This window comes from Entelurus aequoreus, linkage group LG05 (genome assembly GCF_033978785.1).
Source record: "Entelurus aequoreus isolate RoL-2023_Sb linkage group LG05, RoL_Eaeq_v1.1, whole genome shotgun sequence".
NCBI classification, from domain to species: domain Eukaryota; kingdom Metazoa; phylum Chordata; class Actinopteri; order Syngnathiformes; family Syngnathidae; genus Entelurus; species Entelurus aequoreus.
In genome coordinates this window covers 78,267,479-78,280,700 of record NC_084735.1, presented here as the reverse complement: position 1 = coordinate 78,280,700, position 13,222 = coordinate 78,267,479, and the positions used below count along the sequence as shown (strand labels likewise).

The 13,222-nt window shown below is 42.1% G+C and overlaps 2 protein-coding genes across 3 annotated transcripts in view; both read left to right on the top strand.

The window, feature by feature from the left end:
• Positions 1-8,357, top strand: part of LOC133651063 (cullin-5) — a 43,274-nt gene extending 34,917 nt beyond the window's left edge. Inside the window, exons 18-19 of the mRNA XM_062048974.1 lie at positions 3,891-4,014; positions 7,389-8,357. Of these exons, the coding sequence (XP_061904958.1) occupies positions 3,891-4,014; positions 7,389-7,583 (319 nt within the window). The 3' untranslated portion in view covers positions 7,584-8,357. The remainder of the gene's footprint in view (positions 1-3,890; positions 4,015-7,388) is intronic.
• A 369-nt stretch (positions 8,358-8,726) lies between these two features.
• capn5b (calpain 5b) overlaps positions 8,727-13,222 on the top strand; it is a 139,301-nt gene continuing 134,805 nt past the window's right edge. Inside the window, exons 1-2 of one of the 2 annotated variants that reach the window (XM_062048989.1) lie at positions 8,727-8,755; positions 9,190-9,388. The gene's annotated coding sequence lies outside the window, so the exon portion shown is untranslated. Of the gene's footprint in view, positions 8,756-9,059; positions 9,389-13,222 lie in introns of those variants that run through there. The other variant, XM_062048990.1, reaches the window with a different exon arrangement.

The following is a 13,222-nucleotide window of genomic DNA, read 5'->3' as shown; positions in this document are numbered from 1 at the left end:
GCCCCTTGAAGTCGGATTTCCAGCTCGGAAAGCTGGAGCATTCTGACCAAACCCGAGTTTGTTTCAAAGATGGCGGCTCTGAATGTAAACAATGATATCCGCTTCTATAATATCCATTATTACCACTTCTGTTTTTTGTATTGTTTTACGTTTATATATGGCAGTGCTTCTCAAATATTTTCTATTCCGCCCCCCCTATGGAGGAGAAAATATTTTGCCCCCCCCCCCCATTTTCCACTGTGACTATAAATAGTATCATTTGTCTATAAAATGGTTATAACTATACCTCACCATAATATTGTAAGCTTATTAACATTGAAGGAAACAACACGCTGGTCTTTCCTCATCTTCTACCATGTTTGCAGTGAAGCCAAGTGCGACATACGCTTCATCATATTCTGGTACAGCGAAAAAAGCATGTTCCCCAAGGCCACACGCCCCCCCCCTGGCATCGCACCGTGCCCCCTCACTATTTGAGAAGGACTAATACATGGTAACATCACTGTAGTGTAAACTACATTTATTTGATGTGGTATATATGTTCTATATCGCTAGCAATATCGTGTGGGACTACTTCGCTGTTTCAGAAGACATTCCGCATGCTATTTGCACCAAATGTTCCGTAGGGAGGGAAAAAACATCAAGCCACGACACTATAACCTTATCAGCCACCTGAATCGCATCACTACGACAATGTTTTGAAGGCCTACAGAGACACCTGCTGCTGAAGAAGTTGACTCAAGCCGGCCACAAAGAAAGGACACACTAAATTTAAAGAATAAAATAAATCAAGTTGTCAGTCGGTGTTGAGAAGCAGGTAGTTATCTGTATCAGTCTGAAAAAAATATTGTGCATCCCAAGCAGAAAAATGACACGTCCTTATTAAACTTGCGACTGTAGCGTGCTGTTTTTTTGTCCTTTGAAACATTTAATTACAAACCCCGTTTCCATACGAGTTGGGAAATTGTGTTAGATGTAAATATAAACGGAATACAATGATTTGCAAATCCTTTTCAACCCATATTCAATTGAACGCACTACAAAAACAAGATATTTGATGTTCAAACTCATAAACTTTTTTTTTTTTTGGCAAATAATAATTAACTTAGAATTTCATGGCTGCAACACGTGCCAAAGTAGTTGGGAAAGGGCATGTTCACCATTGTGTTACATGGCCTTTCCTTTTAATAACACTCAGTAAACGTTTGGGAACTGAGGAGACACATTTTTTAAGCTTCTCAGGTGGAATTCATTCCCATTCTTGCTTGATGTACAGCTTAAGTTGTTCAACAGTCCGGGGGTCTCCGTTGTGGTATTTTAGGCTTCATAATGCGCCACACATTTTCAATGGGAGACAGGTCTGGACTACAGGCAGGCCAGTCTAGTACCCGCACTCTTTTACTATGAAGCCACTTTGATGTAACACATGGCTTGGCATTGTCTTGCTGAAATAAGCAGGGGCGTCCATGGTAACGTTGCTTGGATGGCAAAATATGTTGCTCCAAAACCTGTATGTACCTTTCAGCATTAATGGCGCCTTCACAGATGTGTAAGTTACCCATGTCTTGGGCACTAATACACCCCCATACCATCACAGATGCTGGCTTTTCAACTTTGCGCGTATATCAATCCGGATGGTTCTTTTCCTCTTTGGTCCGGAGGACACGACGTCCACAGTTTCCAAAAACAATTTGAAATGTGGACTCGTCAGACCACAGAACACTTTTCCACTTTCTATCAGTCCATCTTAGATGAGCTCAGGCCCAGCGAAGCCGACAGCGTTTCTGGGTGTTGTTGATAAACGGTTTTCGCCTTGCATAGGAGAGTCTCAATTTGCATTTACAGATGTAGCGACAACTGTAGTTACTGACAGTGGGTTTCTGAAGTGTTCCTGAGCCCATGTGGTGATATCCTTTACATACTGATGTCGCTTGTTGATGCAGTACAGCCTGAGGGATCAAAGGTCACAGGCTTAGCTGCTTACTTGCAGTGATTTCTCCAGATTCTCTGAACCCTTTGATGATATTACGGACCGTAGATCAATCAATCAATCAATCAATCAGCTTTATTGTCCATTCTTACATGTACAAGACACATAAGAACTGAAATTACATTTTCGGCACAATCCCGCTAAGAGCAGACATACGTTACAGGGAGACAAGACGGGACCGCCAACGGATCAGCCTCACTTAGGCGCTCCTCAAAAAGGTGGGAAAAAGGTGACATTGGGGGGAGGGTGGAAGTAAAAAAAATATCAGTCTGAGGCTGGACCCTCAGGAATGGTCCAGACTGAGTCCGAGGAAAAAAACCTCACATAGCATGGCACACATAAACAAGGTACATTTAATCACAACAAACTCGCAACAAAGTCATCCAACAGGACCTTGGAGGCCAGCAGCTGCTGTTAAGCGCTGCTCAGCCCCCACAACCCCGGAGGAATAAAGCAGTGGTGAAGGCGTTGATTGGGGAAGGGTATGTGCGTGCATGTATGCCCAATTAACTTGGGTGAGATGTTGGATTGTCTTTATGGGCCGAGGCCGGCCCCAAGAGTTCAAGAGTCCGACCCAGGTGCTTTTGAAGAAAAGGGAAAGGTCAAAAGCGTCCATCTTTGAGGAGTCCTCGGGGGAGTGTTTTCAAACAGCCTGTTCCTCAAGGCCATTCGAGGGGGTCAAATCGTAGATTAAGATGTTGTTTTTTTCTTCGAGCAGTCAAAACAATGACATTCCTGCTCTATATGCTGGCTCTGACAATTCCAATTTATTCTTTCTGTAACATCATCAAGATGGAATCTACCTTGCGATTCAAATCAGCAATCGCTCCAGTCTGTGATCCCACAGCACGACCCATTCCTTCCATTGCGTTGAACAGCCTGTTGGCCCCTTGAGTGGCTGCCATCGTCTTCCGAATTTGACGATACACCAGAGCAATGCCCAGCCCAATCAGCAAATGCCCTGCGATCACAGCTCCAAATAGGTAGATGTCTTCCACGTCCTCGATGGAAAGGACTGAGAGGCACATGATTCTCCAAGTATTCCAGGAATCTCTCACGTACCCCGCAGCAATGGTTCCATCAGGGCAGCCAGGCTCCCCCGAGCCTCTTTTCCTTGTCGAAAAGACTGTGTCAATTGCGTCGAGAGTCCAGTTGATCAAATTCATTTTGATGTTTAGATTTGAGGACAGCTCAAGAAAAGAGGCTTCAAAATAGTTCAAACAAGACAAAAACAAAGAGAGCAAGCAGGGAGGGAAGGAGGGAGCGGAGAGAGATGCGACCGCCCTCACCAGTGGCAAGACAGAAAAATGGTGTAATCCCTAAATTCCTTGCAATAGCTGGTTGAGAAAGGTTTTTCTTAAACTGTTCAACAATTTGCTCACGCATTTGTTGACAAAGTGGTGACGCTCGCCCCATCCTTGTTTGTGAATGACTGAGCATTTCATGGAATTTACTTTTATACCCAATCATGGCACCCACCTGTTCCCAATTTGCCTGTTCACCTGTGGGATGTTCCAAATAAGTGTTTGATGAGCATTCCTCAACTTCATCAGTATTTATTGCCATCTTTCCCAACTTCTTTGTCACGTGTTGCTGGCATCAAATTCTAAAGTTAATGATTATTTGCACAAAAAAAAAAGTTTATCAGTTTGAACATCAAATATGTTGTCTTTGTAGCATATTTAACTGAATATGGGTTGAAAATGATTTGCAAATCATTGTATTCCGTTTATATTTACATCTAACACAATTTCCCAACTCATATGGAAACGGGGTTTGTAGGTTAGTTAAGCGTGGAACCACGCATGGTACGATTGGCCTATGTGAGTATGCTCTGCAGTGACTCCTCCCCCTTAAAGGACATACTCTGAACTTTGTGTGCTTTTTGTTTAATTTTCAGAAAAAATTCCAAGGTTCAGAAGAGGGGGAAGATCAACCTAATTGGCCGGCTGCAGCTCACCACAGAGCGGATGCGAGAGGAGGAGAACGAGGGCATCGTCCAGCTCAGGATACTAAGAACACAGGTAGGCAGGGGAGCGCTCAGCACGTCCTACCTCCTAGAGAGAGCTCCCCCTACTAGGCATAGATGGTGTCACCTTCCCCCTCCAAATATGACTTCATGTTTTTACAGTATAAGCCGGGGGTGTGCAGACTTTTATGACAGAGGGTCGTATACAGAAAACAATAAAAATAGGGGGGACCACTTGGCATTATTGGTCTTTTACGTTTTTATTCAACACGCTAAAAACAATACACTGTATGGATGAAACGGCATACAATTTTAGGGCTACAGTTGAAGAGTGAGCATATTTTCATCAAATTTAAGCACTATGTAGATATTATTGATAACACGAGTGTCCCGATCCGCTATTGTAATTGGATATCAGTCCAATATCTTAAAAAAACAATCTGCTTACACCTAAATTCACCGATACAAGCAGTCCTGCAGAGTGTTTACTTGTGCAAAGCTGGACAGCAAGTTAACATCTAAATGTCGTCCTATAAACACATAAGGTTGGCTTTTTCCTGTATTCGAGCCAATCAATCAATCAATCAATCAATCAATCAAAGTTTATTTATATAGCTCTTAATCACAAGTGTCTCAAAGGGCTGCACAAGCCATAACGACATCCGCGGCTCAGGTCCCACATCAGGGCAAGAAAAAAACTCAACCCAGTGGGAACAAAGAGAAACCTTGGAAGGGACAGCAGATGTGGGGACCCCACCACCGGTGCAATGGATGCCGAGTGGACACGGTTAATAATGTGAGAGTCCAGTCCATTGCATGTAGGCACGTCACAGCGCAGAGACGTCACCGACTGATGCATAAGGAGGGGTCCACCCCGGGTCCCGACTTCATGTGAAGGTCCAGTCCATTGGGAGACAAGCAAGGGATCATCTGGAATGGAGAAAAGTCGGCAGCACAGAGAGGTCCCCAACTGATGCAAAGAGGTGTGATCCATCCTGTGTCCTGACTTTGAACAGCTAGTGCATCATCCGTGGAGGCTGATAGAGGGGGGCAGAGCAGAAAAGAGAGACAGCAGATCAACTGGTCCAAAACGGGTCTATTTAAAGGCTAGAGTATACAAATGAGCTTTAGGATGGGACTTACATGCTTCTACTGAGATAGCATCTCTAACTGTTACCAGGAGGGCATTCCAGAGTACTGGAGCCCGAATACGGAGAGACTCAGGAGGAGCTTCTATCCCCAAGCCATCAGACTGCTCAACTGCACCGCTGATTAACACTTATCACAATTGCACAAAACTGCACGCACAAGAATCACTTTACTTACCACTGTAATTTTCAGACTACAATACTCTTCATTCAATGACTGTAAATAATGTAAAAAAAAGAGTATAAAGAAGTCATACTGTTCCACCTTTGTTCATACTACTGTCACTACTCAACTGCCAAAAGAACTGTAGACACCTTAATATTTATTACTTCCTATACTGTATATACTGTATATACTGTTATACTATTTGACATTGCACTGGTACTGTATGTGACTACTGTACTTTTACTTGTACTGATACTTCTACCATAACTACTGGGACTTATTGTGCAACTTATTGTCTTGTAATTAATATACAGCAGAGCTATTCAATTTTTTGTATTTTTTGTATTTAGTGTATCAGATTCAGCAACTAGTGTTTGGATCCCACTGTACGCAATATCTGAAGAGCATGGAAAAAAGCATTTCACTGTGGTGTACTCTGCATGTGACGAATAAAACCTTGAACCTTGAACCTTGAATAGAAAACGCTCTAAAGCCCGCAGACTTTTTTGGGGCACTGGGAATCACTAATAAGCCGGAGTTTTTTGAAGGCAGATTTCTGGCCGGGACATATGGTACAATACAATCAGTAGATAAGATGGAGCTAGACCGTTTAGTATTTTATACGTAAGTAGTAAAATCTTAAAGTCGCATCTTAAATGCACAGGAAGCCGGTGCAGGTGAGCCAGTATATGCGTAATATGATCAAACTTTCTTGTTCTTGTCAATAGTCTAGCAGCCTTATTTTGTACCAACTGTAATCTTTTAATGCTAGACATAGGGAGACCCAAACATAATACGTTACAGTAATCGAGACGAGACGTAACTAATGCATGAATAATGATCTCAGCGTCGGTGGTGGACAAAATGGGTGAATTAAAAAAAATCAAATTCTATATCAGCAGGAATCATACTTATAGCTACTTGTATTTGTAGTGTGGAATATGAGAAAAGGCTTGGTCAAGTGCAATTAGTCAAACAAAGAACAATTATATTAAAAACACTAACCTATTTATTATTAACCATCTGGAATGGACTTATGGTGTCTTAAGTTGTAGTGGAGTGGTATTAGTTTTTTTGACGATACCTATTGGACACAATAATTCATGGAGTTAAGATCGTGACGCAGTAAATTAAACGATGCGGAAACGTTTGTTACTAAGTACTCCCTAATATGTTTCTGTTACCTTCAGGACTTTGTATGTGTAAGTAATTTGTAACTATAATTATTTGATACTTGCTTATATTGACAAATGTACTGTTTTAGCATACTTGCCAACCCTCCCGAATTTTCCGGGAGACCCCTGAATTTCAGTGCCTCTCCCGAAAATCTCCCGGGACAACCATTCTCCCGAATTTCTCCCGATTTCCAGACAGACCTAAGGCACGCTGTCGTCACGTCCACTTGGCCAACGGTTTACGTTGTATTGCGCACCCTGACGGCAAGTGTGGGAGTCTGTTCTGAAGTATGAAGTGAAGAGACGTAACATTGTCACCTCGCCTGGTTATTGACTCCAACCCAGAATATTACACTGCCCATACCTACGCTCCTTCAAAGGGTGCAAAGCATTGCACTTTCAAATACAACAATGAGTAGAAAGGAGTGTTATGTGTGTATATGTGTAAATAAATAAACACTGAAATTCAAGTATTTATTTTATTTATATGTATATATATATATACAGTATATAATAAAATACATATATATATATAGCTAGAATTTACTGAAAGTCAAGTATTTATATTATTTATATATATATATATATATAAGAAATACTTGAATTTCAGTGAATTCTAGCTATAAATATACTCCTCCCCCTTTAACCCCGCCCCCAACTATTTGTGTTTCACGTTTCAAATTTAGCCCTTTTGCACATATTCACTTCAGCCCTCAGAGGCAAACGTTTGTGCACCCCCGCTTTAGATCATCTAAAATTGTTATGGGTACGTCTATTATTTGTAGTGTTTCGCCATTTGCCGGGAGTCTCAGTACACTTTTTAAGTTGACTTACTCTCACTGCTTCACACTCACATTAGTTGAATTAGTTGTTGGTGCAAACTGTCACTCGCACTGATTCCTCCCGTTTTTGTTTTTCTTTCTCCCCCGCCCACCTTCAGGAGGCCATAATCCAGATCATGAAGATGAGGAAGCGCATCAACAACGCCCAGCTGCAGACAGAGCTGGTGGAGATCTTAAAGAACATGTTTTTACCACAGAAGAAGATGATCAAGGAGCAGATCGAGTGGCTGATCGATCACAAGTACATCAAGCGGGACGAGACCGATATAAACACCTTCATCTACATGGCATAGCACAGCGTCGCGTGTGACGGTTTGGACTTATTTTTTGGGGGTGGGTTTCGATCAGGCCTGATGGACACGAGATTACTTCCAGGCCCCCTCCCCCAATCCCCTTGTCCCCTATTTAAGAATACATCCTGTGCAGGGAGGCATGAATTAAAGACTTGAGACCTATTTAAAAACACTTCCTGCCTTAAAGTTGTACAAAGGAAAGATAAAAAAAAAAAGAGTCTGCACCTAGTGGTTGTTACTGTTTTTATTTGGGATGTCAGATGAGGGTGTAATTCATGTTTCTTGTTTTGGTTTTTCCGGAACGCTACGGCGTGCCGGCTAGTCTCATGCTTGATGCTTGTGGAATTCTACTGACTGGCTTGAGGATCCTGGAAAACGGTTTTTTTTTGTTTTTTGTTTTTTAGACAGTCTGAGCGAGGCGCCTGTGCTTTCTTGGCTGCGCCGCCCCCACCCGCTCCCGTTGTTTGTATTGTTGTTGTGAGAGTAAGTAATCACTAATAATCAGGACTTCCGAGAGTGCAGCCAGTGCCACGTGGCAGTACAGTAGGATGGGTGTTCCCGGGGTCAGCAGGGGGGTCGGGCAGTCCTAACCCCGGGAGCTTATTTGTATTTGCGAAAACAAAACAAAAATCACTATTTTCTGCAGGAAGTCCCGGGAGGAGAGGCAGAGGTCAGTATTAAGCTTGGTGAAATTCATACGATTCAGAAGGCGTGTTGGAGACGTGTACCGTGAGATGTGAATATTGAAATAAAAACAGCACCTTATCATGAAAACACATGCAGACATGCATTTTTGTCCTGCTTTCCCAGTCGTGAGCCCGTTTGACATGATGCACTTCAAAGGGGCCAGTAGGTGGCGTCAGAGCAAAGCTCTTAAGAAACACTGTTTAAAATGTCCATTTTTTTAGCATTGACATGAAATGTCAATATTTGTGGGTGTGTCACAATTTACAGATTGCATATTCATTCATCTAGATTGTGTTTAATTTGCAGTTGTGTTCTGTTACAGGTTGTTCAAGCGACCTGCTGACTTTAATTAGACTGCTATTTTTCATAATTACAGATTCGCCTTGGATTTGTGACAAAGGGAAGGGGGAATAGGAATAACCATACAGCAGGCCTCTCCGCCGTGCGCATGCGCTGTCATCAGTCCTTTTTGCCATAGAAAGCTGGTAAGACTTCCTACTTTCAAAATAATGTCAGCATGATTTGAGTGGCTATTCGTGTTGGGACTCATACGGAGAACATAATAGTGGTCAAATAATACGCTTTTTGTTATTTATGGGTTAAATACATCTAATGTTCTTGCTATTTTCAACGTAAGTGACATATCTAAGCTAGCTGCTAGCTATGTCATATTTATGTCAGCCCAGCCGAGGCTACACTTTATAAATACATGACTTCTCACTTTTAATATGAATCGACTGAAATAACGTTAATATCACGCTACAACGCTTAAAATATTACTTCCCACTTTTAATATTAATTGACTGAAACAACGTCGTTAAATATCACGCCACAAAGCTCAAAACATGTTCAACTTATTTTGAAAAGCGGCGGAATTTCCGGTGTTTTGGCGGAATGATACATGCCAGCTTGACACTAGCTCCAGCGGAGGAGGAGAGAGGAACTCCGGCGGAGGACCAGGGAGGAGAGAGCGTGGTGGTGAGGAACCCCGGCAGCCCCTCTCCCCCCACCCCCGACCCTGGAGAGCGAGAGTTGGACCCGGCCGGACCCCCACCCCGGTCCCCGGAGGAGAGGACCCGAGAGAGAACCACGTTGCCACGGGAGAGGCCTCCGCTCAGGTAACCGACGACTCCCCGGGATCTCGCCTCCTCGCCCGGAGCGTAGGGATGCTGTAGAGGCGGTCGGTCGGTCGGTCGGTGAGCGAGTTGCACGAAGCGGCTCGTTAAATCTCTGGAGATCCGAGATGCTATTACTTACTGAGCGTTTCATTTAGAGGGCTCGACTTACTGAGCATGAAAAGATGAAGGAGGGGGAAAAAAAATCTAAACACTAAGCCTGTACGTCTGCGCATAAAAACAGCGGCATTTATGCCAGCAGCACCGCATATCTTGCTTGTACTGCTATTATGTCTTATTCAAATCTATAGGTGATAACTTCATGTGGATTCACTCCTATGCTTTCAAATAATATGAAATATACATCATGCAGAGCGTATGGGATCCATGTATGCTCTGCTACAACACCAAAGAAAACATCCCAGTATAGTGATGTCATGTTCTCTAATATATTGCCTACAAACTGGGGGCTAGAAATGTTATCAATTTGGCTTTTTTTTAAATTCTGCCCCTTAATGCACCGCTGCCTCGGTCTGATCCTTTACAGCCATCTTCTTCCGTGTGCTCTCATCATGAATTACTTACTTCAAGAAGTGTATTGTTGTGCCAAAAAAGACACATTCAAATGCCAGCCTGCGCAGTCTTAAGACCTACAGTACAGCATTTGATGGCAGCTTTTGCCTTCCAAGATACAGGAGGTAGCATCCGGGCACACAGTGTGAAGAAAAAGAAGAATACAGAGTAATAATGATATTAAACAATTGAAAACTGTAGTATTACGAGTAAAGAAATCTGAGATTAAAGTCATGTTTGGAACCAAGGTCCTCCGAATTTTCTTTTATTCGAATAAAGACAGTATTGAAGACAAACATCAATGTATTCTACAAAAATGAGTAAACACAAACAGTCGCAATACCAGACTGAGCTGTCCAAAGTCCGGCACGTTCTCTGAAAACGGTCGCGCTGTCCATCTCGCAGCCCCGCCTTGGCGGAGATTTCGCACCGAAAGTTAAACACATCTTCCCCCTCTGACTTCGTCTAGTTCAGGGGTCGGCAACCTTTACCACTCAAAGAGCCATTTTGGCAAGTTTCACAAATTAAAGAAAGTAATGGGAGCCACAAAAAAAAATTTAAAATGAAAAACACTGCATACAAAGCTTAAATGCTTTGTGCTATGTTGACCAGGGGTCTCCGACACACGCACCGGCACGCACTTTAATGTGGAAATTTGATGTTAGTGCAGCCCGCGAGTTTTGAACTAATGGCACTTGATAGCGTCATACTTGCCAACCCTCTCACTTTTCCCGGGAGACTCCCGAATACCAGAGCGTGATGACACTGCATTTGGCGCCCTCTACAGTCTGCCCTAACAGTGTACCTGCTTGACCACACGTAGAATGCAATTTCAGCTTGCTCACGTAAGTGACAGCAAGGCGTACTAACTCAGCAGCCACACATCTTACACTGACGGTACCAATACCCAGAATCCCATGCAGCCCTAACTCTTCCGCTCAACCAACGCACGGAGAGAGGGGGGGGGTTGATGTGTGGGGGGATTTGGTGGTAGCGGGGGTGTATAATGTAGACCGGAAGAGTTAGGGCTGCATGGGATTCTGGGTAATGGTTGTGTTGTGTTTATGTTGTGTTACGGTGGGATGTTCTCCAGAAATGTGTTTTTCATTCTTTTTTGGTGTGGGTTCACAGTGTGGCGCATATTTGTAACGTAACAATGTTAAAGTTGTTTGATACGGCTACCGTCAGTGTAAGCTGTGTGGCTGATGACTAAGTATGCTTTGCTGTCTCCTGTGTGTGCAAGTAATAACAACATGCAACATGTGGCTGGACTGGCACGCTGTATGTAAATGCTATAGAGGACAATTACTGCAGTGCAATTAGGGCACGCCCTTTATTTAGTAATTAGAGTGTAAATAGGATTATTTTTTCCCTGGGAGTAATTTATGAGAGCCACTGACATCCATAAATCTCCTGGGAAAATCGGGGGGGTCGGCATGTATGTAGCTGAGCCGCATCAGAGTGGTCAAGGAGCCGCATGCGGCTCCGGAGCCGCGGGTTGCCGACCCCTGGTCTAGTTCCATACCTCGCCCCCTAAAACCTAAATGAGATTAACTACTATGTTTACACTGCAGGCCAAAGTGGACCATACGTGATTTTTTTTCCAAATCTTGCTTTTTTCCCCCGCAGCTGACTCTTATGACAACAAGTAAGTCATGTGATCTTTATCGGACTCCAGTATAAACGCGCACAGGCCCCAATGTTCAGTTTATTTCGAACATGCATACGATACAATGTAATGCGCCACATATTTCCAGATGTTTCATTACAGCACGTCCGAAAAGTAGTAGGAACTTGTAGTTTGAACAGTCTCTTAAACGGAATCATATTGGTGCTTTGTTTGATTTCTTTGGTTAATCCATTCCGTAATTTAATTCCACATACAGATATGCTAAAGGTTGTAAGTGTTGTACGAGCATACAAATGTTTTAAATTTTTTCTAAGGTTATATTTCTCCTCTTTTGTTGAGAAGAATTGTTGTACATTCTTGGGTAGCAGGTTATAGTTTGCTCTGTACATAATTTTAGCTGTTTGCAAATGCACCAAATCGTTGAATTTCAATATTTTTGATTCAATAAATAAAGGGTTTGTATGTTCTCTATATCCAAAATTATTATGTATTATTCTAACTGATCTTTTTCGTAACACCGTTAGTGAATGGAGCGCACATTTGTAGTTGTTTCCCCATAATTCTACACAATAACTCAAATATGTTAACACTAGCAAGCAATAAAGAATATGAAGTGATTTTTGGTCTGGAACAGGGGTGTCAAACTCATTTTAGATCGGGGACCACATGGAGAAAAATCTACTCCCAAGTGGGCCGGACTGGTAAAATCATGGCACGATAACTTAAAAATAAAGACAACCTCAGATTGTTTTTCTTTGTTTAAAAATAGAACAAGCACATTCTGAAAATGCGCAAATCATAATGTTGTTTTTTTTTTTTACACTTACATGTTGCGGTTAATAGTATTCTATCTTTAATTGTCGTTATTTATACTTTCTGAATAAATTATGTGATAATGTTTATCAGTTTATCATTGATGTTCATTTTCAATCTATCAAGATAAAAAAATAATATCAAATCAAATTACAGTATGTTATTTATGTAGTTTGCTCATTTTCCTCGACTGGTGCACTAATATCATGTGGTTTATTTTTTTTACATATGTAGCATCATCTACAAAGATACAAAGAATTGCTATTGCGACATCTAGTAGACACATTTAGAACAGCGGTTTCTTTCATTCAAAAATTTCGGCTCATTTTTATACTTAGCCAACTCATCCCGCGGGCCAGATGAAACCTGTATCAGGCCCGCGGGCCGTACGCTTGACACCCCTGGTCTAGAACATGTTTTGCTTTATTCAGTATTGACATGTTTCTTGCTACTTTATGTTGTATATTTATTTACATGAGATTTCCAGTTCATTTTATCATCTATTATTACACCCAAAAATTTGTTTTCTTTTACCCTTTCAATATCTACTCCGTCTACTTCTAATCGACATCACTTGCAGGCATGTAAAATGTCTGCATGCACGCGGAAATCCGTTTTTTTTCAAATTCATTTTCGCGTCAAAATATCACTTCCACGTTTTTGAAATGAAATATCAATAAAAATACGAACGCTCGTCTTGGCCGCAGGTACCGTATTTTTCGGAGTATAAGTCGCTCCGGAGTATAAGTCGCACCGGCCGAAAATGCATAATAAAGAAGGAAAAAAAACATATATAAGTCGCACTGGAGTATAAGTCGCAT